The 27438-nt window shown below is 57.0% G+C and overlaps 1 protein-coding gene across 4 annotated transcripts; it reads left to right on the top strand.

Moving 5' to 3' along the window:
- Window positions 1-1795: 1795 nt before the first annotated feature.
- IQCN (IQ motif containing N) lies at window positions 1796-18806 on the top strand. 4 transcript variants are annotated; one of them, XM_027586635.2, is made up of 4 exons: window positions 1796-1867; window positions 4619-4751; window positions 5901-9565; window positions 17801-18806. In XM_027586635.2, exons 2-4 carry the CDS (start codon window positions 4739-4741, stop codon window positions 18725-18727), a joined length of 4605 nt encoding a protein of 1534 aa, XP_027442436.2. In that variant the 5' UTR covers window positions 1796-1867; window positions 4619-4738; the 3' UTR covers window positions 18728-18806. The 4 variants fall into 4 exon arrangements, with proteins under 4 accessions (XP_027442436.2, XP_035578544.1, XP_035578545.1 ...); XM_035722651.1 differs by having other exon boundaries at window positions 5901-18806; XM_035722652.1 differs by having other exon boundaries at window positions 1813-1867; window positions 4614-4751; window positions 5901-18806.
- Window positions 18807-27438: the final 8632 nt, after the last annotated feature.

Below are 27438 nucleotides of genomic sequence, written 5' to 3'. Positions count from 1 at the left end.
TGACGTGGGGCTTTTTGGAAACCACAGATCCAACTCCCTACTTGAACCCTTTATGGAAAAAAGTCCTTGAGTGCATCTGGCCTGGGAAAGATCAATGTCACTCCAGGCACCTCCCTACCCAAACTCTACTTCCTTCCCTTTTGGCCTCAGGGCCTTTGCATGGCTACAAGCCAGATAACACTTCTTCCCTCAGCTACCCAGCTGACCTTCGCTCAAACTCAGCTGCGGTTGTCCTCCTGGTCCCCAACAACCCCCAGGCTGGGCTAAGGCCTTCTTGGGTTCCCACAGTGCTGTGCACTTCCACCATTATTACCTTGACCACCCTGGATTTGTGTTTAGCTCACGGAGGGCATGGATGAGAGCTGTCCTGGTCATTGTTGAGACCAAGGACATAAGTTATGTCCAAATGTCATGTCTCTGGTTTTGCCCAAAGCTACACCCACAGCGTGGAGAAGATGAGGGGCTAACTGCCGAGTAAGGTTGGGTGTCCCTGCTTGCCTCTTGCTCTGGTGCCTCCCAGTGGCTCCCCAGGGAAGCGAGGCTGCCGGGCCAGGCTGTGTGGCTTTGGCAGGACCCTGCTGAGCTGAGGCCAAGATGTGTGTCAGCCCCAGCCTGGCCAGCAGTGATTCATACCAGGCATCAACCTAGCCCCAGGAGGTGGATGGGGATGGTGGCCTCACTTTCCCCTTCATGACTATGGCTCAGAGTCAATACCCACTGTTGCCAGTCCCATACGGGGATGCCAAGGGACCTTGGGCCCAGCTCCACCCTAAGGAGCCCCCATCCTCAGAGCCAGACACGGATACCCGCCTGGCCTTTTAGGATGTGAATCAGAATACGAGAGCTGTGCCTCCTTTGCTCTGGACCCTCTCGTGGCTCCCACGGGGCCTGCTTGATAAAACCCAAACTTTTTTTTTTTTTTTTAAAGATTTTATTTGAAGACAGAGAGAGAGAGTGGGAGAGGGAACACGAGCAGGGGGAGTGGGAGAGGGAGAAGCAGGCTTCCCGCGGAGCAGGGAGCCGGATGAGGGGCTCGATCCCAGGACCCTGGGATCATGACCTGAGCCGAAGGCAGACGCTTAACGACTGAGCCACCCAGGCGCCCCAAAACCCAAACTCTCATACTCCTCTCTTAGGTCCCACCTGTTCGGTACTCCGCCTCCTGACCCTCTTCTCCTTGCCTCCAGCCACACCAACCTCCACATCCCCTAATCATGCCCGACTTCTCACTTTGGGGCCTTTGCTTGTGCTGTGTCCTCCACCAGGGATGCCCTCCTCCCAGCTCTCCTACTCCTCCTTCTCCTCCTGTGGGACTCAGCCCATCCACCCCCCCCTTTGATTCCTTCCTAGCCATTTCACACACTCAAATTATTTGAGTTGTGTGTGTCCCCAGGCCCAGATCAGGTCTCACTACAAAGTTAGGTGTTCAGAGGCACCCAGCGGGCCCAGTCGGTAGAGCACGTGACTCTGGATCTCAGGGTTGTAAGTTTGAGCCCCACGTTGGGTGTAGAGATGACTTAAAAGTAAAATCTTTAAAAAAACAAAAACAAAGTGAGGCGTTCAACCAATGCCCAAGGTATGTGAGACTGAGTTTGCCTTGAGACACATGTAGGGGAAGAATTTGGGGCCCCTTCTCCGCTCAGAGCCCTAATTTTCTGTTCAGTACAGGCAGGCAATATGTAGCAACCCCCATGAGCCTCAGCTCTGATCTAGGTCCTGCCCCCCACAGGGGGTCGGCCTTCTAGAACCCCCTTCCTCCAGGAGCTGATGGGGATTGGCTGGAACTTGGCTGTGAGTCACAAAGCCACTGTGGGACCAGGGCCCCAAGGCTGGCCATTCGGGCTGGTGGGTTCAGCTTCAGGGGCAGGTGAGTGGATCTGGTGGAGGGTTTGGTGGCACAGAGACTGGGTTGTTCTCCCCTGGCCCTCATCATCCTCAGAGCCCCCTTGGGCCCTCCAGGCCACTTCAAGAAGTGGGTCCGATTCTCAGCCCCTCAGAGCAGGGGCATTTGGGGCCTCTAAAAACCTGATGGTGGGTTTGTCTGTCTGGGGTCCAGCCTGGAGAATCTATCATGTTTCTTTGGGAGGCTGGGAAAATGGTGTTAGTTTGTGTGACAAGGAAACTGAGACTCAGAGGGGTTTACTCAAAATTGCTAAGCCAGCCACTTGGCTTGCATGTCTGGGGGCCCCTATTTCTTTTTCCTGTCCCCTGTAATCACATTCCTCTCAACTCTGTTGTCTGTTTGTTCACTCATTCTGGTTGAGTTTGTTGAAAGGGCTGAACCATGTGGTTGGTGAAACTGCAGACGCTGGGATAGGCAAGTTCAGATCCTGAAGCTGTTCTAAGTTCTGAAGCTTAGGTGATACTCATCCATCCATCCATCCATCCATCCACTCATCCATCCATCCACTCATCCATCCATCCGTCCACTCATCCATCCATCCATCCATCCATCCATCCATCCATCCATCCACTCATCCATCCATCCATCCACTCATCCATCCATCCATCCACTCATCCATCCATCCATCCACTCATCCATCCATCCATCCACTCATCCATCCATCCATCCATCCATCCATCCACTCGATCCACTCATCCATCCATCCATCCATCCACTCGATCCACTCATCCATCCATCCACTCGATCCACTCATCCATCCATCCACTCCATCCACTCAACCATCTATCCATCCATCCACTCATCCATCCATCCATCCATCCATCCATCCATCCACTCGATCCACTCATCCATCCATCCATCCATCCATCCACTCATCCATCCATCCATCCACTCATCCATCCATCCATCCACTCATCCATCCATCCATCCATCCATCCATCCATCCATCCATCCATCCATCCACTCGATCCACTCATCCATCCATCCATCCATCCATCCACTCATCCATCCATCCATCCACTCATCCATCCATCCATCCACTCATCCATCCATCCATCCATCCATCCATCCATCCATCCATCCAGCCACTCGATCCACTCATCCATCCATCCACTCGATCCACTCATCCATCCATCCACTCCATCCACTCAACCATCTATCCATCCATCCACTCATCCATCCATCCATCCATCCACTCATCCATCCATCCATCCACTCATCCATCCATCCATCCACTCATCCATCCATCCATCCATCCATCCATCCATCATCCATCCACTCATCCATCCATCCATCCATCCATCCATCCATCCACTCGATCCACTCATCCATCCATCCACTCCATCCACTCAACCATCTATCCATCCATCCACTCATCCATCCATCCATCCATCCATCCATTCGATCCACTCATCCATCCATCCATCTATCCATCCATCCATCCATCCATCCATCTACTCGATCCACTCATCCATCCATCCACTCCATCCACTCAGCCATCCATCCATGCATAAACATCTATTGAGCACCTATTGTATGTACTGTTCTAGGCATTGGGGATTCAACAGCAAACAAAAGAGACGGACATCTCTACCCATGGGCAGTTCATAGTTCAATGAGGGAGGTAAATCAGAAATAACTTAAAGAAGTAAGAAATATGGTATGTTGGCTTCTCTGGGCCTCAGGTTTCTCTTCTGTGAAATGGGGACAATGACTCTGCCCACCTCCAGGAGAACCAGCCTCAGGCCCATTTGTTGTTATGATCCAGTTCACACTGATTGCTTGTTATGAATGAACCCAGCCCATTTTGGGGTGGGGGTGAAGGCAGGGGCAGGACATTCAGGCCATCACATAGGTGAAGCTAGAATTCTTACCGTGAAAGGAGGCAACACATGGGTCTTTGAAAACAAATCTATTTTGATCATCTTTGTCTTGAAGTTTTTAGTCTATTATCCTGTCAGTTACTGATATGGTTGAATTTAAGTCTTCCGTCAATGGGCATTTGGATGGTTTCTGGTTTGGGGTGAATATGAACGCTTGCACCTCTTGAATGTAAATATCAGGGTGGAATTGACAAGTTGCCTCCAAGACACTAACAATTTCCCCAGTTGGTCATAATGTGTCCACCTTTTCAATTTTAACCATTTTTTGTGGATCTGGACACCATTACCACTGTATGAATATTCTGTTTAATTTAAGCCACCTCCTGTATATAAGCATTTGAGTTGTTTTCAGGTTTTTTTTTTTTAAGATTTTATTTATTTCTTTGACAGAGAGAGACACAGCGAGAGAGGGTACACAAGTAGAGGGAGTGGGAGAGGGGGAAGCAGGCTTCCCCACCGAGCAGGGAGCAGGATGCAGGGCTTGATCCCAGGACCCTGGGACCATGACCTGAGCTGAAGGCAGACACTTAACCGACTGAGCCACCTAGGTGCCCCGAGTTGTTTTCAGTTTTTACTCTTCATAAACAATACAATGATGAACATCTTTGAACATCCTCCTTTTTGCACTTTTAACTGACCCCTTAGCAATCACCTTTTTGGTTATTTCTAGTTGTTTTGCTTTTACATAGAAAAGGACACTAGTATAAACTTCTTTGTACATTCATCTTTGTGGACTTAAAAGTTTTTGGTTTTTGTTTTGAGATGTTAGGGTTTTTTGTTTTTGTTTTTGTTTCTCTTTTAACATCTCTTTTCACATTTATCTTGAGGACAGAGCCAGCCCAGGGCAGTGTTGCTGCACGTTGCATGGGATGAAGGGCTGAATGAAGGCTGCTTCCTCTTGCAAGCTGGCCTCTGAGATTGCACCTTCTCCTCCTGCTCCTCCCCCAACTCTATGGCCCTCCAAGGTATGAAGATGTCTGGGAAAGGAATCGGCTGTTTCAGCCAGAAAGGGGGTGGGGTGGGCTTCTGCCCAACAAGCGTGTTATGCTCCAGGTGACATATCAGGGCTGCTTGGCAGTATCCCAATTCCCTCTGAACCAAGGTGCTTCTGGAAACCATAGTCACCCCCTCATTCTTCTACCCATCCATCTGCCAGTGATCTACCCATCCTCTCTCAGTCATCCATCATCCATGCCGCGGATCCATCTAGCCGTTCATCAGTCTCCCTCTTATTCATTGATCTCTTCACCAATTCCTTCAGCTCTCTCCGTTCACGCACTCCTTTATCTACTCAGATCTCATCCCTCTACTCATCATCTGTCCATCCATCCATTCCTCCCTCCTTTACCCCTCCCTCCTATTCATCCATCCACTCATTCATTCATTGACCCACTCCTCCATCCATCCGTCCATCCACTCATGTATCCATTTCCTTATTTATTGATCTGTTCACCAATTCATTCATCAACTTCATTTACCTACTTATTCTTCCACACAACCCGTTATCCATCTTTCCAACCCATCCACCATTCATTTATCCAGATTTAACCATTCAGTATCTAGTCATTCATCCATCTATCTACCCAACTTCCAATCCACTCAGCCACTCATTTATAAAGCTGGCCACCCACCGAACAGCCCGGAACCAGGCCCTAGGACTGAGACGGGGACACAGAAATGACTCAGAGCTGGTTCCTGCCCTCTAGGAATTCACAGTAAATAGAGAGAGGCAAATAATAACAACACACATACACACACATACACACATACACACACGCAGAGAGACAAATAGGAAATTTCCAAAACAGTGTGATCAGTGCAATTCACAGTGTGCTCCAGATATAAAGGAAATTCAAAAAGCAAGAAGGCGGTTGGCACTCAGCTGAGAATGTGCACTATCGCCAGTGTTGAAGTGACCACAGGATCATGAGGGAGACATAGGTACCAAAGACCACCTGGGCAGGTGGCTGGGAGAGATAGGGCCTGCAAAGGACAGGAGGAAGATTGCACGGTGTCAGGAACGAGAAGCTGTAGGTCCTGGAGGGCTCGCTCCAGCCAGGAGACCTCTTGTCTGTATGATCCCACTCTGTCCACCTCCCTGTCACCCTCCACAGGCAGAGCTGACCCGCCCAGGAACCAAGACAATGCAGGAAGCAACACTTTACAGTTGTCACCCAATGGGCAGAGCCTCTACCAGCCCCAGTCTGTCTCCAATCTCCAAGACAAAGCAGGGACACTGAGTCCACAGCCTCAGCACAAGCCACTGGCGTCCAGGGAGAGCCTTCTTCAACAGCATGACAAGGACAAGATGGTGCCTCGTCACATCCCACACCTGCGGGCTGTGGTTGAGAGCCAGGCCTTCAAAAACATCCTGGTGGATGAGATGGACATCATGCTTTCCTGTGCAGCCACCCTCATCCAAGCCAACTGGAGGGGCTACCAGCTCCGGCAAAAGCTGATCTCCCAGATGATGGCAGCAAAGGCCATCCAGGAGGCCTGGCGACGCTTCAACACCAGGCGTCTCCTCCGGTCTGGCAAGTTGGTGGGAAAAAAAGTGAGCATGGAGGAGGGCGACATCCCTTATCACACCCCCCAGCAGGTACGTTTCCAGCATCCAGGAGAGGGCAAGCCCCCTGCAGCCCCGCCTGTCATGGTGAGCAAAGAGACCCAGTTCCCTTCCTCCGACACCCTGGCCGCCTGCACCCACCAGCTGGCCCTCCTGCAGGCCCAGCGTGCTCCACCTTGCACCACTGGGGACCCTGGCATCACCTTTCTGCCACACCAGACTGTTGCCATGAGACTTCCATGTCCGGTGAGTCTAGATGCAAAGTGCCACCCATGCCTGGGGACAAGAACTGTCAGAAATGCCTGCCTTGTCCATGTCGAAGGGGACATGGTGAAGACCAAGCAAGTAGCTACCAGAGCCAGCAAGGCAGGAGCCCCAGGGCCGCTCCCGTGTGGAAGGTGTGCCCAGGCAGTTCACAGATCACTCAAGACCCAAGCCCAGACCCACGTGGAAACAGAGGTCCTCAAAACCCCACTCCAGACAGGCCCAGCATTTGTGATAAACAAGACCCCACCCCAGATGTATCCAGTGACTGCAATGACCAAGACCCCACCCCAGCCATGCCTCGTGCCCACAGTAACAATAGCCAAGACCCCACCCCAGGTATACCCAGCAGCCCGGATGACCAAGACCCCAACCCAGATGTACCCAGCGGCTGCCATAAGCAAGACCCCACCCCAGACGTACCCTGCAGTTGCGATGACCAAGACTCCACTCCAGTCATGCCTGGCAGCCATGATGAACAAGACCCCACCCCAGCCATGCCCAGCGCCCATGGTAACAATAACCAAGGCCCCGCCCCAGACGTACCAGGTAGCCCCAATGGCCAGGAGCCCACCCCAGACATGCCCAGTGGCTGCAATGACCAAGACTTCACCCCAGACATCCCAGCCAGCCACTGTGACCAAGAACCCACTTCAGTCATGCCTGGCGGCCCTGGTGAATAAGACCCAACCGCAGCCATGCCCAGCAGCCCCGATATCCAAGACCCCAACCCAGATGCGCCCAACAGCCTCAATGACCGACACTTCTCCCCAGACGCGACCGGCAGCCATGATGGCCAAGATCTCACCGCAGATATGCCTTTTGGCCTCGATGATTAAGCCCCCAACCCAGACACAGCCTGTGGCCACAATGACCAAGGCTCCACCCCAAATGTGCCCAGTGCCCACCATGACCAAGACTCCAACCCAGATGCGCCCGGCAGCCCCGATGACCAAGACCCCGCCGCAGAAGTGTCCGGTAGCTGGCATGGCCAAAACTCCATCTCAGATGCTCCCCGGGGCCTCAGTGACCAAGACCCCTCCCCAGACGCGTCTGGCAGCCATGGTCACCAAAACCCCAGCCCAATTTCGCTCAATGGCCGCCATTCTCAGGACCCTATGCCTGCCACCTTCAGCAGGTGGAAATCTGAAGTCTTCACCTCCAGTAGCTGTGGCAGCTGGAATTCCCAACGCCTCATCCCACACGTGTCTGAATGGACTGAAGGCCAAGGCTGTGGTGAACACAAAGCAGACAGCAGGGATGGTCAGGGTCTCTTCTCACTCATACTTGGCTGAGGGAAAGGTCAAATACTTTAACTCACCACATCTGGGAGCTGGGGCCCCCAAGGCTCCAGCCAAGCCTCCTTTGGAAGCTGAAAAAATGAAGGTCTTCGCCCAGAAGCAGGTGAAAACGGAAACAGTGTCTAGTACCGGTGTGGCCATTGGAATGCCCGGGGCTTCACCCTGGGGGAAAATGGCTGAGGACAGGAACAAGTCCTCATTACAGACACACCTGAGGGCAGATGTGAAGGTTCAGTCCCAGGCGTATGTGCCTGTAGAAACAGCCATGGTCCTGCCCCAGGCCCAGCTGGCCACATGTCCGGCCAAGGCCCTGCCCCAGACACATCTGGATACATGTCTGGCCAAGGCCCTGCCCCAAGAACGGCTGGCCACCTGTTCGACCACAGCCTCGTCCCAGGGACAGCTGCTTGCCGAACTGACTGCAGTTCTGCCCCAGGCCCATCTGGGCACATGTCTGTCTAAGACCGTGCCCCAGGCACATCCACACGCCAAGCTGACCACAACTCAGGCTCAGACCCATCTGGGCACGTGTCTGTCCAAGGCCCTGTCCCAGGCACATCCACCTGCCAAGCTGACCAAGGCCCCGTCCTTCGCACATCTGGGCACATGTCTGACCAAGGCACAGTCCCAAGCACATCTGGCCACAGGAGTGATAAAGGTCCAGTCTCAAGCACATCTGCCCACCGGGCTGACCAAGGTGCAGTCCCAGGCCCAGCTGGTCACAGAAACTGCCAAGTGCCTCTACACGGCCCACCAAGCTGCTGAGCTCAGTGGCAAGACCCAGTCGCAGCCACTCCTGGCCGGGTTCAAGGCCTCCACCCAGCCCTGCCAGCACGTTGGTGCCCTTGGCACTCTGCCCCGAGCCAAGCCAGAGGACAGACTGACTCAGATCCAGCCCCACAGTTATGTGCAGGGTAAAGCCACCCAGGGCCCACGCCAGGGGGCCTCTGAGACCCAGAGCATGCTGGTGCCTCTGCTGGCATCTGCTGGACACCCCACATGTAACATTGAATCCTGGGGTGACAGTGGGGCTACCCGGGCCCAGTCACCAATGCCCAGCCCAGCCACACCCTGCCCAGAAGAGCTGACTGCCTCCCAGCTCGCCTCCCTGTGCCCTGAGCTGGCTGCCGAGATGGGTTCCCAGGAGGACCTCCGTGCCCTACTGGCAAAAGCCCTCTCCCAGGGCCAAGTGAAGGCAGCCCTGAACCAGGCCCTGTCCAAGAAAGTCCTGGGCTCCACGATGGCCAAGGCCCTACCCCAGGGCATGCTGGGCGCAGCGCTGATGAAAGTGCTATCCTGGGGCGAGCTGGGCCTTGCGCTGTCCCACACCCTGTCCCCCAGCGAGCTGCGGGCAGAACTCACCAAGGCCAAGCAGGGGAAACTGGTGGACGTGCTCAGCAAGGCCCTGACAGAGGAGGAGTGGGCCGCTCTGAGCCAGGCCCTGTGTCAGGGGGAGCTGGGCGCTGTCCTGAGCCAGTCTTTGTCTCAGGCGGCCCTGAGGACTGGTGTTGTCCTCCCTAAGGCCACCTCGAAAACAGCAGGAAACAGGATGACTGTGTTCCCAGCCCCGGTGGAGGTGGACCACAGGGGGAGCTCATCGACCGCATGGGGGCCTGCCCTAGGCCCCGTGAGACCACAGCCCAGCAAGGTCAGGTTTCCCCAGGACGGGACCTGGGAGGGCTTCTCCACAGGCTGGCCTGCCGGGTTCTTGGAAGAGATGGGGGATGGGGCCATGCTCGGGGGGTCACCTTGCTCGCCGGTGGTCTCTATGGGTGCCTCCCTGGCTAGTAGAGTGGTCACTGCCATTCATCGTTATCCCCTAGTCACTGCCCTGGACCCCAGTCTATCATGGGAGATGGAGTCCAGCAGGGGCTCCTCCTCAGACCTGTATCTGAGCCCTGAGGTCAGTGAGGAAAACGTGTGCCTGCCCCCAGGGGCGAGTGAATTGACATCAGATCTCAACCCCGTGGAGAGTGACACGGACCCCAGTTTGCCCAAGCCACCCCACTTGCAGCTGCCCCCCAGCCTGTGGCAGCCGCTCATTGCCAATGGTGTGGGCCCAAGCACCAGCCAGCAATCGGTGGTGGCTGGTGGCAGAGCCCCGAGCTCCCATAAGCCACATGCGGTCAGCAGGGTGGCCCCACATCTGTGGGCGTCGTCGGGGGAGGGCCGGGTGGCCTCGGGTATGCTTCCCCGCACTTCGGGTGGTGGGAGTGCTGTGCATTCCCACCAGTGTGCTGCTGCCTATGGGGGATCTGTTTGTTGCCGTCAGCCCTCCAGGGTCAACAAAGTGTCCTCCAGCATGTACCGACCCTCAGCCACCAAAGTTCCACGACAGCCACCCATGGTCCGTGAGGAGACCATGCAGAAAGCTCAGTCCCCAAATCACAAACGGGCCTCCATGAACACTAGGGAGAGGATCAATAAGGCGACCCCGGGTCCCCTGAGGGCTGCCACTGTGAGCAAAATGTCCCTAACCCAACCCCAGACCCCCAAGGCTGGTGACATAACCCTAGGTCTTTTGCCTAGCTCCATGGCTCCTGGTCCTCACTGGGCACTCAAGACTCAGGCAGATCCCAGTGTGTCCCCAGCCTCCCCAGGCAGGAGGTTTGCACACACCCTTTCCCATACAGCCGTCCCCAGGCAGGAGAGGAATCGAACCCAGGGCACCATTTCCAGTGCACACTGCCCACCGGAGCAAGTGACTGGTCATATACGCAATGAACTGGCGGTCAGTCTGCCCCAGGGTCCAAACAATGACATTGCTGGAAGCCTCTCCCAAGGCTCCACAGACTATGGTTCAAATGTGAGTAACTCCCAGAGCTCACTGCCTAGTTGCAGCTCACTCAACCTCTCCACCATGTCTGTGGCCGGTCTGAGAGATGTCGAACTGGTGGAGCAGGGGTCCTGGGAGGCCCGCTTGGATGGGGATATCCATCTAGATACCCTCCTCTCTGGAGAGGCTGTGGGGAGGCCCCAGAAGCCTAGAGACAGGGAGGAATCCAAGAAAGCGGGCCGGGGACATACGACTCCAAACCTCTACCAACAGCCCTCTGCAGGCTCAGAGCTGATCCCCATTCTGCACCACAGCTCAGTGTCTGGCCGCGTGACGTTGAGTGTCCACTGGAGCTCAGATGATCAGGATGAGAGGGATATGACCTCGGGCCAAAGCTCCATGGACCTGAAGGAAAGGTTGTCCCAGAAATCCTACAGGACAGGACTGACCAGAAGTCTGTCTTTGGATAACGTGATCCCTACCACATATCAGCAGCCATCCGCAGCCACTAGGCTGACCTCAAGCCTATCTCAGCCATCGGTAGTCAGTAAGGTGGCCCCAAACCCAGGCCAGCCATTTATGGTCAGTAAGGTCACCCGCAGCACATCTGAATTATCGATGGCTACTAAGGTCATCCCCAGCCTAACTGAGCCATCTATGCCTAGTAAGGTGAACCTCAGCCTAGACCAGAAATCTTGGGCTAGTGGGATGACCCCCAGCCTAGCCCAGCCATCGACGACTGGTGGGGGAGCCACAAACCTAGTCCAGCCATTTGTGACTGGAGAGGTGGCCTCCAGCCTAGCTCAGCCATCTGTGACCAGTGCATTAGCCCCCAACCTAGCCCAGCCATCTGTGACCAGTAGGGTGGCCCCCAGCCTAGCCCAGCCATCTGTGACCAGTGGGTTAGCCCCCAACCTAGCCCAGCCATCTATGACCAGTGGGGTGGCCTCCAGCGTAGCTCTGCCATCTATGACTAGTGGGGTGGCCCCCAACCTAGCCCAGGCAACTATGACCGGTGGGGTGGTCCCCAGCCTAGCACAGGCATCTGTGACCACTGGGGTGGCTCACAGCCTAGCCCAGCCATCTGTGACCAGTGGGGTGGCCCCCAGCCTAGCCCAGCCATCTGTGACCGGTGGAGTGGCCCCCAGCCTAGCACAGGTATCTATGACCAGTGGGGTGGCTCGCAGCCTAGCTCAGGCATCTATGACCGGTGGGGTGGCTTGCAGCCTAGCCCAGCCATCTGTGACCGGTGGGGTGGCCCCCAGCCTAGCCTGGCCTTCTGTGACCAGTGGGGTGGCACCCGGCCTAGCCCAGCCATCTATGACCAATGGGGTGGCCCCGAGCCTAGCCCAGCCATCTATGACCAGTGGGGTAGCCTCCAGCCTAGCTCAGGCATCTGTGACCAGTGGGGTGGCTCCCAGCCTAGCCCGGCCGTCTGTGACCGGTGGGGTGGCCCCCAGCCTATCCCAGGCATCTATGACCAATGGGGTGGCCCCGAGTCTAGCCCAGCCAGCTGTGACCGGTGGGGTGGGCCCCAGCATAGCTCAGGCATCTATGACCAGTGGGGTGGCCCCGAGTCTAGCCCGGCCATCTTTGACCAGTGGGGTGGCCCCCAGCCTAGCCCAGGCATCTATGACCAGTGGGGTGGCTCCCAGCCTAGCCTGGCCATCTGTGACCAGTGGGGTGGCCCCCAGCCTAGCCCGGCCATCTGTGACTGGTGGGGTGGCCCCCAGCCTAGCCCAGCCATCTGTGACCAGTGGGGTGGCCCCCAGCCTATCTCAGGCATCTGCGACTGGTCATGTGGCCCCCGGCCTAGCCCAGCCATCTGTGACCAGTGGGGTGGCCCCCAGCCTATCTCAGGCATCTGTGACCAGTGGGGTGGCCCCCAGCCTAACTCAGGCATCTGCGACTGGTCATGTGGCCCCCAGCCTAGCCCAGCCATCTGTGACTGGTGGGGTGGCCCCCAGCCTATCTCAGGCATCTGCAACTGGTCATGTGGCCCCCGGCCTAGCCCAGCCATCTGTGACCGGTGGGGTGGCCCCCAGCCTAGCTCAGGCATCTATGACCAGTGGGGTGGCCCCCAGCCTAGCCCAGCCATCTATGACCAGTGGGGTAGCCCCCAGCCTAGCTCAGGCATCTATGACCAGTGGGGTGGTTCCCAGCCTAGCCCGGCCTTCTGTGACTGGTGGGGTGGCCCCCAGCCTAGCTCAGGCATCTGTGACCAGTGGGGTGGCTCCCAGCCTAGCCCAGCCATCTGTGACCGGTGGGGTGGCCCCCAGCCTATCTCAGGCATCTGCGACTGGTCATGTGGCCCCCGGCCTAGCCCAGCCATCTGTGACCAGTGGGGTGGCCCCCAGCCTAACTCAGGCATCTGCGACTGGTCATGTGGCCCCCAGCCTAGCCCAGCCATCTGTGACCGGTGGGGTGGCCCCCAGCCTATCTCAGGCATCTGCAACTGGTCATGTGGCCCCCGGCCTAGCCCAGCCATCTGTGACCGGTGGGGTGGCCCCCAGCCTAGCTCAGGCATCTATGACCAGTGGGGTGGCCCCCAGCCTAGCCCAGCCATCTATGACCAGTGGGGTAGCCCCCAGCCTAGCTCAGGCATCTATGACCAATGGGGTGGCCCCCAGCCTAGCCCAGCCATCTATGACCGGTGGGGTAGCCCCCAGCCTAGCTCAGGCATCTATGACCAGTGGGGTGGCTCCCAGCCTAGCCCGGCCGTCTGTGACCGGTGGGGTGGCCCCCAGCCTAGCCCGGCCTTCTGTGACCAGTGGGGTGGCCCCTAGCCTAGCCCAGCCATCTATGACCAGTGGGGTGGTTCCCAGCCTAGCCCGGCCTTCTGTGACTGGTGGGGTGGCCCCCAGCCTAGCTCAGGCATCTGTGACCAGTGGGGTGGCTCCCAGCCTAGCCCGGCTGTCTGTGACCGGTGGGGTGGCCCCCAGCCTAGCTCAGGCATCTGTGACCAGTGGGGTGGCTTCCAGCCTAGCCCGGCCGTCTGTGACCGGTGGGGTGGCCCCCAGCCTAGCCCGGCCTTCTGTGACTGGTGGGGTGGCCCCCAGCCTAGCTCAGGCATCTGTGACCAGTGGGGTGGCTCCCAGCCTAGCCCGGCTGTCTGTGACCGGTGGGGTGGCCCCCAGCCTAGCTCAGGCATCTGTGACCAGTGGGGTGGCTCCCAGCCTAGCCCGGCCGTCTGTGACCGGTGGGGTGGCCCCCAGCCTAACTCAGCCATCTGTAACCTGTTGGATGGCCCCCAGGCTATCCCAGGCATCTATGACCAATGGGGTAGCCCCGAGTCTAGCCCAGCCAGCTGTGACCAGTGGGGTGGGCCCCAGCCTAGCTCAGGCATCTATGACCAGTGGGGTGGTTCCCAGCCTAGCCCGGCCTTCTGTGACTGGTGGGGTGGCCCCCAGCCTAGCTCAGGCATCTGTGACCAATGGGGTGGCTCCCAGCCTAGCCCAGCCATCTGTGACCGGTGGGGAGGCCCCCAGCCTAGCCCGGCCTTCTGTGACTGGTGGGGTGGCCCCCAGCCTAGCTCAGGCATCTGTGACCAATGGGGTGGCTCCCAGCCTAGCTCAGGCATCTGTGACCAGTGGGGTGGCCCCCAGCCTAACTCAGCCATCTGTAACCTGTTGGATGGCCCCCAGGCTATCCCAGGCATCTATGACCAATGGGGTAGCCCCGAGTCTAGCCCAGCCATCTGTGACCAGTGGGGTGGCCCCCAGCCTAGCCCAGCCATCTGTGACCGGTGGGGTGGCCCCCAGCCTATCTCAGGCATCTGTGACTAGTGGGGTGGCCCCCAGCCTAGCCCAGCCATCTGTGATCGGTGGGGTGACCCCCAGCCTATCTGAAGCATCTGTAACTGGTGACATGGCCCCCAGCCTAGCCCGGCCATCTGTGACTGGTGGCATGGCCCCCAGCTTCGCACGGCCATCTGTGACTGGTGGGGTGCCCCCCAGCCTAGCTCAGGCTTCTATGACCAGTGGGGTGGCCCCCAGCCTAGCCTGGCCATCTGTGACCATTGGGATGGACCCCAGCCTAGCTAAGGCATCTATAACTAAGCTGTCTAGGAGGAGTGGGGTAACCCCCAGCCTAGCTAAACCATCTATAGCTAAGCCGTCTATGACCAGTGGGGTAACCCCCAGCTTAGCTAAGCCATCTGTGACCAGTGTGATAGCTCCCAGCTTAGGTAAGCCATGTATGACCGATGGTGCGGCTCCCACCATAGCCCAGCCATCAGTGACTGGTGGGGTGGCCCCCAGCCTAGCCCAAGCACCAGTGGCCTGTGTGGTGGCTCCCAGCCTAGTCCAGCCATCAGTGGCCTGTGTGGTGGTCTCTAACCTAGCCCAGCCACCTATGACCAGTGGGATGGACCCCAGCCTAGCCCAGCCATTTGTGGCCAACAGGGAGCCCCTCAGCCTCTTCCAGCCATCTGTAATTGGTGGTGCCAGTTGCGTAGCTGGCCAGTCAGGCTGGGCCCCTAAAGTGGGTTCAAATCTACCATCAAGAGTGAATGCCATGGCCCCTAGTCTGCGTCACCCATCATTTGTGACTGAAGTCCCCTTGAGCACATCATACTCCTCTGCCATTAGCAGCCCGGGCCAAGATCTGAGCCAGTCATCTGTGGCCGCTAGGATGGCCCCCTGTCAAGATCCTGTAATGGTTGGTGGGGTGGCCTCAAACGCCCAGGCCCCTGAGTTCAGCGAGGTGTCCCTGGCGTTTCATCAGCTGCTCGGTGTCGGTGGGGGACACACAAGCGTCACTGAACTTTCTGCGGTCACTCTCTCAGCCCCGAATCTCTACCAGGCCTCTGGTGCTAGTGGAGAGGACTCTTGTCTAGACCAGGGAACGAGTATATGTCCTGGGGCTCTGTTCCAGGGCACTATGGCTGTTGGTATGTTCCCACATATGTCTCGGGGGACCCTGGCTGCTGGTATGTTCCTTGGTATGTCTCCAGGGCCTGTATCTCCGGGTATGACAGGGAGTGTGTGCCAGAGAAGTGTGACAACTGGTATGGGCCCAAACCAGTTTCAGATGGCCAGTGGCGTGACTCCCATTGCATCCCCGGCCCCTGTGGCAGGTGCCCCTTTGATTCACAAGCAAGCCTCAGAGGGCCCTGGTTTCTCTCGGGCTTCAGTGCCCAAAAGACTGGGTATGAGTCCATTCAAGTTTTCTCAGGCCAATGCAGGTGCCAACATGCCTCAGGTCAATGTTGATCTCCCAATATCTTTGAACCACCAGCATCCTTCAGTGTCCACAATCATGGCACCCGGTTATGAACAAGGAAATGCTTTCAGCCAGGAGCCCGTGATGGACACAGCTAGTGGCCTGGTGCCAGGTTCTGTAGCCACTAGGATGACCACAGCCATGGCCCCAGGTACCGGGGCCAGTGGTGCGGCCCCCAGCCTTCCCCCAGGATCCTTGATCAGCGGCATGGGCCAGGGTCTTCCTCCAGATCCTGTGGCCAGTGCTGTGGCCCAGAACTTTCCTCCAGGTTCTGTGGCTAGTGGGGTACCCCCCAGTCTAATGGCGACATCTGGGGCTGGTGGGAAGAGACAAAGCTTCATAAGACCCTCAGTGAGTTTCACTGCCCCAAGCCTGATCCCAGGTTCAGTGTCAAGTGGGATGGGCCCAGGTGTGTCTCCTGGGTCTGTGGCCTCTAGTGTGGTTCCAGCCATAGATGCTGGGGGACTGAATCAGGACCTGATTCTAGGGTCCATGGATAATGCAGCTGGCCTGCCATCCACAGTGGGGAATGTGGCCCAGAGCCTCCCCCAGGGGTCCATGCTGATCGGGATCACTCCCCGTCCTTACCATGGAGCCCTGGCTAGGGAAGGGTCTACAGCCCCCTTCCCGGCCTCCCATGCCACTGGCCTGGCTCAACTGCATCCCCAGGCCTTGGAATCTAGCGGCACGACCAGGAGAGTACACCAAGTGCCCACGGTCCTACAAAGAGCCTCCCAGTTGAGCCACGCTCTTGAGATGATGCCATTTGAGGCCACAGATGACCAGGCCATGACGAAACCAGAGGACCCGAACAAGGCTGTGTCCCAGGTGTCCATATCCAGTGCAGAGTCCATGGTCCTTGACGCAACCCCGTGGATGTCCCATAATCCCCTGTCAACTGACCACAGCCACGAATTCCTTCCCAGTGGTCAAAGGCCGTTGTTGGAGATGGTTCCTAGCCTGACCAAGTCTCTGGCCAGTGGCATGACTCCTGTCCCGCCCCAGTCCCTGAATTTTGCCAAGCACTCCATGGCTGGTGGCACCACCCCAACTCTGCAGCAGAGGTCAGCAACCAGTTGGGAGGCCCCCAGCTCCCACTTTGTGACTGCTAGCAGGGTTCCCAGTGTGCACATGGAGTCTGTCAAGGTTATTGGGGCCCCCTTGGCTCGACAGGCATCAGTGGCTCACGTGGTGCCCCAGAGCCCCTCAGTGACTCACATGGTGCCCCAGGGCCATGTCCACAAGATGGGGGCTTCTCCCATGGTCTCAGGGTCACCGAAGCTGGTCCATAGCAGTACTATGGCATCCAGTGTGTACCCAGGGTCTATAGCTGGGATGGGGACCCCAAGCACTTCCCAGAGGTCAGGGACCACCTACAAGGCCTCACATGTGCTGTATCCGCCCATGGCTGGTGGGATAGCATCTGGTGGGTTCCAGGTAGAAGCGGTCCCCAGGGCACACAAGAAGCCAGCGTCTGGGGACCTGACTCAGAGAAGCCACAAATTTCTTGGCTCTAAAAAATCCTACAGGTTCATGCATGGTTGTCTTGTCTCAGACATGCTAGACAGTAATGTAGCCAGGGTTGTGCCCTTGCATGAAGTGCAGGAGCACGCCTCCAGGTCCTCACAGGAGAGTCCCGAACACTCCAAGAGCGCACCACCAGCCATGATACCCATCATCCGTACCACTGAGGTGGCACACGACACGACCGCCCCTAAGCTGCCCCTGGAATTTCGGAGGGTGTCTCTTGGCTATGAGTCTTCACCTGATGGTTCCCAGAGGCCCCTTTTTACCCCGGAGTCAATGCAGGGGTTCCGGGATTTCCATAGCGCCGTGGCTCCTGCAGGTAGTCATAGTGCGTCCCTGACTCCCACTGTACTCCAGGGCCCTGTGGACGCTGGCATAGCTGGTGGCCAAGCATGGAACTCGGCCGTCCCCAGTGTAGCCGTCGGGCCCATGACCAGCGCCGCAGCCCCCGGTGGCCCCTGGGATCTGGCCAGGGCTTCTGTGCCCAGGGACACTGCGGGTAGAGAGGCAGCAGAGGATCCCAGACCGTCGGGGGAGCTGGTGACGTCGATGCAGGCTGTGGAGAAGATAATCATCCATGCCGTGGTCACCATCCAGGCATGTGCCCGCGGCTACCTGGTGCGCCGAACCATCAAGGTGTGGCACCGGTGGGCCATCATCATCCAGGCTGTCTGGCGTGGCTACCGTGTGCGGCGGGACTTGGCCCGGCTCTCTCAAGCTGCCACCACCATCCAGGCCATGTGGCGAGGCTTCTGCACCCGCCAGAACCAAACCCAGGCAGCATTGCTCTCAGGCGTGTGGACCAAGACGGACAGCAGGACCAAGTCCATGTCGGACCACCGCTGCTTCCAGTCCTGCCAGCCGCATGTCTGCCCCCTCTGCCAGTCCCTGAGCCCCAGGCTGGGGAGCCCGCCCAGCGTGGTGATGCTCATGGGGTCCAGCCCCCGCACGTGCCACATGTGTGGCCACACCCTGCCCACTCGGGTGGTGCACGGCATGGGCCGGGGCTCCAGAGTCCAGGCTGGCATGCCGTGGGCCTGTGGCACCCCGATAGCCTCCTGGAGCCCCCGGCAGTCCCGTTGCCAGCACAAGGCAGCCATGGCCATCCAGTCGGCCTGGAGGGGCTTCACAGTGCGCCGCCAGCTGAGGCAACGGCAGGTGGCTGCCAGGATGCTCCATGCCACCCGGCGCGGCCACCACACCCGGGCCTCCCTCACTACGGATGAGCTCTTGGGACCGGCAGCATGGGACAACTCGTGGCACATGCAGTGGCCAGGCGTCTAGGACGTCGGCTGACTGGTGGGCGGGGGCGGGCATCGGGGGAGGGGCAGTGTGGCTCTCTGGGTCTAACGAATAAAGCCCTCCACGGCCTGAGTCTTGGTTCACCTGTGCTCATGGGGGTGTCTTGGGCCTGGTTCGGGGAGTGGGGGGGAATTGGGAGGATCTGGAACATCCTGGATGGGAGCCTCCAACGATGCACTTGGTACATGGGGTCTGTGGCTGGGATGGGGACCCTAAGCCTTTTCCGGAGGTCGGGGCGAACCGACCGTGGGGTCCCACCTCTGTTGCTGTATCTATCCATGGCTAATGGAGTGGGGTCCAGTCAGTTCCAGATGGAAGCTGTCCCCAGCACATTCCAGAAGCCAGCGTCTGGGGATCTGGCCTAAAATGGCCACCATGAGTTCTTTGGCCCTAGAAAATCCTACCGGTGCATGCGCGGGTGCCTCGTTCAGGACACGCTAGGGGGTTCACTTCCTGATTTGGGAAGTGTGTCCTGCCTTTCTCCTCTCACCCCTGGTCTAGGTGACAGCGAGCCAGACACAGATATGCCCAGCCTGTACGGGCAGGAGCAGGGCAGAGAGGGAGGGGGCCACCTCAGAGGGGGTAGCCTGGGCAGCGGAGGGGCAGAAGAGGGTGGCAACATGGGTTTGGGGCAGCTGTGGAGGGGGCCACAGAGTGGAGGGGAAAGGGAAGGGTGTGGGTGGGCAGGAGTGTCTTGAGTGGAGAGGGAGAGTTTAAGGGCTTCAGGTCATGGTCCAGGTGCGGTTTTTAGGAGAGGTGGGGGTATCCAGGTGGAGAGGGCAGCGGGAGTGACACCCCAGTGAACAGAAAGTAGCAGCCCCCCAGAGGCCCTGTGTCCGGAGGCCCGGCCTGTGTGCAGTCCCGCGGGCCGCCAGCAGGGTGCGCCTGCGCCTGCAAGTGTAGAGAGCAGGCACCTGGCCGCACACCTGGGCTGAGCCCGCCTTTGGCCCTCCCTGCACCGGAATGGCAGGCTCCCAGCCGCCACCACCACTTCTGCTGCAGGCTGTGGTGCTGCTGTCGGGGAATTTCTCTTCACTGTCACCTGTAGAGGTAAGAACAGGTCAGGAGGAGACCTGGCCTCCAGGAAGCTGGAGGGGGGGCACATGGCCCAGCTATAAACCTGGCTTCTGGACCCCTCCCTCAGGCCACCCTGGTTGGCCTGCCGCTCCTCCCGCCTTCCCCCAAAACACGAAGGGCCGCTCCTCTCAGAAGGGAGGTGGGGCGGGGGTGAGAAGAGCTGGAGCGCCACCACGCCTGCAACCCCCAGCCCCTGCCCCAGCCCCAGCCAGTTCTGCCATCCCAGCGTGAGCTGGACCAGCCAGAGGCTAGTGGGGCCTCCATACCCAGTCTGAGGTTCTGTTTCAAACCTCTTTCCTGTAGCCACACTCTGCAGGGATTGGAGTGAGGTCCCCAGGGCCATGGTGGGGGTGGGGGCCGGGGAGACGCACAAGGGCTCACTTCCTGGCCACTTACACTATTTATGGCTCCCAGGAGACATTCTTGGCACCTGACTTAATTTCCGTCTGCTGCCCTGTAAGACAGTTCCCAGAGTGCATGGGATCCTCCCCCAGCCCTCCATCTCCCACCAGGTCATCGCTCTTTTTGACCCTGTGCCCCAGCTCCAAACCTGGACTCTCGAGAGTGGAGACCACCATGCATGAGACTCTTACCGCAGGAAAGAACTTCGTTCAGAAGACACTGCATTTACCCTCATTGAGGAGCTCGGGAAACAGGCTTGGGCAAGATGAGTCTCCCAGCTGTGCCAGGCCCAGATTCGAACCAGTTGACTTGGCTCTTGCCAGCCTCCTGGTCTGGGACTCTCTGGGCAAAGGAAACTCCTGGCACAGTGCGTGGAAAGAGCCCTACCTCACCTTCTGGTCGAGTCTCCCGCAGCTCATGAGCACCTGCCTACTCTGTACCAGGCACTCAGCTGAGCTTGTGCCCTCCTTCCCCTCCTCTTTCAAGGCCCACTGCTATTACTCAGTTCACTTTAAAAAGTTCAGCTCCCCGGGGCTTGGCTAGGGGTCCACTGTGGCCCTGAGTCGTCTTCTGATTTCAGCAGAAATTCCTCAGTGATGGGAAGCGGTTTGGGGAGGCTGGCCTCTTGGCTCTTGACTCCTTGGAGGTCCTTAAGGGGCCCTCTTCCCACCTTCACAGTCTCCTGGGGCCAGACTCCCTACCCTTCTGAGCCTCAGTTCCCCATCTGTAAAATGGGAATGACGTCAGGCCAGTGCACGATGCCTCTTCTAGACTTCTCTGTCATCCCCACAGAACCTGGGAAACTGGACAGAGAACTGGGGGTGGGGGTGGGGTGGGGTGTCTGTGTGTAGACCCAGCTCCCTCCTGGGGCCAGCACTGGATGGTACTTCCACATTTTCGTGGCCTGGGGTGAGGCAAGGGAGGAAGCACACAGATTTGCCCAGGGCAGAGTGGATGGGGTGGGGCAGGGAGCGGTTGATGAATGAACTGGCAAACTGCTAAGGTGCCTGGAGCCCAGAACTGGGAAGTAATTGTGGGAGGTGGCCCACAAAACATTTACCCACCCTGAGCTCCTGGGCTCAGCGCCTGCGATGGTGTAGAAGCCAGGGAGTGGCTGGAAAAAAGCAGGGTAGGTTTCCAGAGACCCAATCCCCCGATTCTTCCCAGAGCCCAGGCCTCTGAGCCAGGCCCTCATTTAAGGCTCTGAGTTTAGCCTTGGGGACCTTCCAGGTACCTGGTGACAATTAGGGGCTGATTCTCCCCGGAGCTCGGAATGGATCTGTGCAGCTGAGCATCACTGAGTACCCACTAGGTGCCAGACCTGTGTGAGCACTCAGAGGCCCTGACTTACCGTGATGTCCATTTTACAGAAAAACTGAGTCCCAGAAAGTTTAAAAGAGTTCTCCAGGGGGCGTCTGGCTGGCTCAGTTGGTGGAGCATGCGACTTTTGATCTCAGGGTCATGTGTTCAAGCCCCATGTGGGGGGTAGAGTTTACTGAATGAAAGAAAGAAAGAAAGAAAGAAAGAAAGAAAGAAAGAAAGAAAGAAAGAAAGAAAGAAAGAAAGAAAGAAAGAAAGGAAGGAAGGAAGGAAGGAAGGAAGGAAGGAAGGAAGGAAGGAAGGAAGGAAGAAAGGAAGAAAGAAAGGGAGAGAGAAGGAAGGAAGAAGGAAGGAAGGAAGGAAGTTAGGAAGAAAAAGAGTTCCTCAGGGGCGTCTCGGTGGCGCAGTCGTTAAGCGTCTGCCTTCGGCTCAGTCATGATCCCAGGGTCCTGGAATCGAGCCCCGCATCGGGCTCCCTGCTCTGCGGGAAGCCTGCTTCTCCCTCTCTCACTCCCCCCGCTTGTGTTCCCTCTCTCCCTGTGTCTCTCTCTCTCTGTCAAATAAATAAATAAAATCTTTAAAAAAAAAGAGAGAGAGAGAGAAAAAGAGTTCCTCAGCAAGCTGCCTGGGTTCAGCGGGTCTCTAGAATCGTAAAGCAAGAATAGGGGCTGGGAGGGTCTGGCCTGGCCTGGAACTCTGACTGTGGGACTTCCGACAAGGGCACCTTGCTTTCCCACTGAGCACTCAATGTGGTGAACTAAATCTTTCAGGTCTTGCTGAGAGGCAGGTGTTTACCATCTGAGATAATAGGGAAATCGACATCCAGAGAGGGGCTGGGGCTGCTCACCCTCATTTCTAACCATCCCCTCCCCTCAAGGTCAGTGGCCTTTTCCTTCCGAGTGTTATTTTTTTTTGGTGCTCTTGGAGAGCAGGATGGAGAGGCCAGCTTCCAAGCTACAGGTCCCCCAGTTCAGTGGAAACCTCCACCAACCATTTCAGCCCCCTGAGTTCAGAGACAGGCTCTACCATCCACCCCAGAACCCTGAGTTTAGAGGCAGACTTGTTAAAACACAAAATTCAGTGGAGTACATTTGAAGATCTAAATGGCTTTATTTAATGATTCATGAATTGGGCAGCAGCCCATCTTAGCAGATAGAAAGGAGCTCTGAGGAGCTGTACAAAATGGAAGGCCTTGTATAAGCAGAAGGGGGGAAGAGAAAGGAAGTTTCTGGCAAAGGGTGGATTGTTTCAGGCAAGTTTACCTTCCTTGGGGGAATGCAGAGGAAGGGTGTCTATCAGTCAGATTATCTCCCAAGTGCTGACCGGGTCATTCCAGATTGACAGGGTAGAGGTCACACTCCTGTGGGAGGGGTGGAAACTGCAATTAGATCAGGTATGAAGTCTTGGTTTGCTGATCTGGGGCTTAGCACAAGTGACTCCATGTTGGACCTTTTTCTTTTTTAGCAGACTCAACTGGCCAGAGCCCGTAGTTAAGAGGAAGCCTCCACGATCCCCCACAACTCTTCAAATTCAGAGAAAACCCCCATCACCCCACCGATCCCCAGCTCCACAAGTCCAGTGTTGGCGCCCACCTCCTCACAACCTCCTCACCCCAGTTCTGGCTGCCCCGGTTCAGAGCTTACTCCTACCTCCCACTCCAGCCCCCCAAGTTCCTCCACCTTGACCCTGCATTGGAGTTCCACTTCTCTCAGCCTGAGAACAGAGCCCTCCTCCGTGCCCTCAGCCACCACTGATGGGACCTTTGTGACCACCTGCCCTGGTGAGTACTGAGAGGTTTGCAGGGTTGGGGAAATGTTTGGGGGTACCAGGCTGCAGTTCTGAGATTGGCCACCAGGGAGAGACACAGACCTGAGAATACGCGGAGAAGGTCTCCCCACTCTCTACCTGGTCTCACCTAAAGCCCTTCAGACCCTCTTCATTCTATGCACATTTATTAAGTGCCAAGTGTGGATCATCAGGTCCTGTGAGAGACAGCTTTGTTGGGAGACAGATTATAAGTAAATTATATATTTGTTTATAAAAGAACAAAATAAACAGGATAAGGGGTCAGAATGCCAATACAAGTGGATTGAATTAAAAAAAATTTTTTTAAACTTTTATTTATTAAGTAATCTCTACCTGCATGTGGGGCTCAAACTCACAACCCCAAGATCAAGAGCTGCATGCTAGGATTGAAAATTTTTTTTTAAGATTTTATTTATTTAGGGCGCCTGGGTGGCTCAGTTGGTTAAGCGACTGCCTTCGGCTCAGGTCATGATCCTGGAGTCCCGGGATCAAGTCCCACATCGGACTCCCTGCTCAGCGGGGAGTCTGCTTCTCCCTCTGACCCTGCTCTCTCTCTCTCTCTCTCAAGTAAATAAATAAAATCTTTAAAAAAAAAATAGTTTAAAAAAAGATTTTATTTATTTGACAGAGAGAGCACAAGAACTGGGGAGCAGCAGGCTCCCCACTGAGCAAGGAGCCCGATGTAGGGCTCGATCCCAGGACCCTGGGATCATGACCTGAGCCAAAGGCAGACACATACCTGACTGAGCCACCCAGGCGTCCCTAGGACTGAAAGTTTTAAAGAATGGTCAGCAAATGTCTCAGTTTGAAGGAGGTGAAGGAGGGAGCCACACAGGTATCTAGCGGGAGAGCAGTCCAGGCACAGCCCACAAAAAGATCCTGAGGTAGGACTGTGCCTGGGACATCTGAGGGAGAGTGAGGTGGCTGGAACCGGGTGAGCGAGGCGAATGAGTGGGATACTGGGGGGGGGAGGGGCAGTGAGGTAGGGTAGTTGCCGAGTGTGACCACAGAGGGCCCCAGGCGTTCAGTAGAAGCCAAGCATTGTTAGGGAGTTTAGAAAAATCTGTTATTCCAAATAACACGTCGTCTCCAAAATGTTCAAAGAACGGTGTAAACACAAAGGGTAATGACCTGCTTAAAGTCACAGGATGTAGGGCGCCTGGGTGGCTCAGTCGATTAAGCGTCTGCCTTTGGCTCAGGTCATGATCCCAGGGTCCTGGGATCAAGTCCCGCATCAGGCTCCCCCTGCTCTGAGGGGAGCCTGCTTCTCCCTCTGCCTCTTCCTGCCACTCCCCCTGCTTGTGCTTTCTCTCTCTCTGTCAAATAAATAAATAAAATCTTAAAAAAAAAAAGTCACAGGATGTAAACCATCTTCACAAAGTGTCAATTTTTACATGCGTCCTCAGAGCCTTGCTGCATTTGGGAACAGAATTCTAGATTAGAACCCCCGAGAGTGGCCAAGGAGGGCAGCAAAAACACAGAGAACTGAATGAATTCCTTGGGATACTATTCAAAAGAAAAAGGACAAAGCTGTGCTTTAAAAAAGTCACAGCGGCATTGGGAGGGGGAAGCGAGAACGGCTTCCTGGGAAGGGACTCAAAAGGCTCCGGACCCTGGTGGGTGTTTCAGCCTGGGGAGGGGTGGGGTCCAGGGCTGACTCAGGCCTCCTCCCCTCAGCTCCAAGTGACACTGGGGCCCCCGAGTTGCAAAGGAACCCAGGCGTGGCAGTGGCTGTGTGTCTTCTGGTGTCCGTTTTGCTCATCGGGTCTTTACTGATGGCTGTGAGGTGCTGTCACCAGGGTGTGTCTGAGTTCTAGAAGCTGGATGACGTCTCCATGGGGAGGTGGGGCCTGGGCTGGAGGGACTGCCCTCCCAAGACCCTGCTGTAAACCCTGCTGGTGCCTGAATGCCCTCTTGCGTGTGTTTCTCCTCCAGGGAGCTGCGAACCAAAGGTCATCTTTTGCCCATCGCCCACCAGAGTGATCTCTGTGGGGCTGAGAGAGAAGGGGGCTTGGATGGGGCCGGAGCACCTGAGGAGGGGCTACGCTTGCCACAATAAAGCCCTTACTGTTCCTCTGTGGCCTCCCGAGTCATGGGCTCCTGTGACAAATATTTCTGGGTGCCTACTCTGTGCTGGGATCATAGTGGGGACCATTTCTCCACCCTCATGGGACCTGCAGTCTCAAAAGTGGAGGCAGACAATAGCCAGGGGATCAAATGACATCATTTCACATGGCACAAAGGGTCATGGAGTCACAGATTGGGGCTGTGACCGAATCCCAAGGGCCCACGTGTCCAGGTTTTCTGAGAGGGCAGGGAGGTCTCTCTGGGGAAGTGATATTTGAACCAAGGCCTGAAAGGTGGGAAGGAGCCACCCTGGAGAAAGCTGGAAGGGTGTCCCAGGAAGCCAGCACAGCAAGTGCAAAGGCCCTGTGGTGGGAAGAACTTGAGATGCTTGGGAAACAACAAAGAAGTGAGTGGAGTCAGAGTAGGGTGAGTGATTGGTGAGTGGTGGGCTGCACTGGCTGTGGGAAGCGGTGTGGGTTTTAGCCCAAACATCACAGGAGAGTTTCCAGCCAGCAAGTTCCACAATCCAGTAGATCTTCCTTCAAGTCTTCAGGAGGGCAAATCAGCAGGGGGAGAAGGCAGTCCAGGAGGCAGGGACAGTGCCAGAAGCACCCAGAGAACAGGGAGTCAAAATGGCTCCCCCACTTTATTGTCTCAGTCTTGTTTCCTGGAGTCTGAGCCCGGGCCCCTCACTTTCTCCCCTCCCATTGTATAGGGAGGGGCAGGCTATCGCCTGGGGACCTTTAGTGGGTTAGTAGGTTCTTCCTGCTTCCCACCCACCCCGTCCCCTGGAAACTTCCAGGCTTTTCTAGCGGAGTGGGACGTGGAGGCACCAGGCTGTGCCTTGGCCAGGATTCCAACCTGGAGCTGTGCCCTCAAGGCTGGGTTTACCCTTCTGTGAAATGGGTGGTGACAGAGGTTGGGGGGTCAAGGTCACACAGCACACAGGGGGTAAAGCCTGCCGGGGTGGGGGAGTCATGCTCTAATGATTTTTGGGGGCAGAGGGACAGCGGGGCCTCCCGGGCAAGCAGCCATTCTAGTGAAACATTAACTTGCAGTAGCTCAGGAGGTGGCAGCGACACACAGCCCCTTTCCTATGGCCACAGGACCCCCTCCACCCCCCATCCACTGTAGTTCCAGTCCCCGCTGTTTGTGACGAGTGCATTTAGCAGAGAGGGTCATCTATCTGCTTAGGGTGGCACAGCACGGTGGCCAACTTTCCTGGGGCCTCCAGGGATCCCAGAGGGCCACCCCTAAGCTCCTGAGGCCACACCTCATGGGCTGTCCTATGAAGCATGTGTCCCAGACCCTGAGCGGGTAAAATCTTTCCATTCTTACCTCAAATCTGCACCTTCCTCTGTCTCTCTCTTTGTGTCTCTCCCTTTCTTTCTTTTTCTCTCTTTGGCTCTTCGTGTTTCCGCCTGTCTCCCTCCCTTACAAGCACAGGAATAATTAAACTTAACACCCGCCCACCCTGAGCCTACCTCCCCCTTCACACACACACCCTCCGTCACACTCCTGGCTACTCTCTCTCATACCCATGCGGGGGACACCCTCCCACCCTCCCCCATCACTCTGAACTGGGGGTGGTAGGTGGGTGTGTCCTGTCTGAGCCTGGCACTCAGGTAGTTAAGGGGCTCCACCGGTGGGAGGGGGACCCTGGGCCGCCCACTTGGGCAGGTCCAGTCCTCCCCTCCTCCACTCCCAGGGAGGTCACGGGACTCAGACGGGACTCAGCGGTGGCAGGGAGTGCCAGGCCTGCCTGAGCTTAGCAGATCTTGTGTGAGTTGTGGGGGGGGGGGGGGGCGGCAGTTCTCAGATAGTAGACTGGGGTCCCTGAATCCACCGGAGCTGGGCTGGGAGCTGAATGGATCCCCCATGGGGCCTGGGGCCAGGGGATTTCTTCCTGAAGGTCCTGATGCTCCAAGGCTGTGGACCCTGGCATGGAGAGGGCAGGAGGCTTGGGGAGTGTGCGCAGGCACCAGGGTCTGCTGCTCCTGGGTGGAGGCCCCTGCAGAGCT

This window comes from Zalophus californianus, chromosome 1 (assembly GCF_009762305.2).
Source record: "Zalophus californianus isolate mZalCal1 chromosome 1, mZalCal1.pri.v2, whole genome shotgun sequence".
Lineage (NCBI taxonomy): Eukaryota > Metazoa > Chordata > Mammalia > Carnivora > Otariidae > Zalophus > Zalophus californianus.
This window is presented reverse-complemented; position numbering and strand designations above follow the sequence as displayed.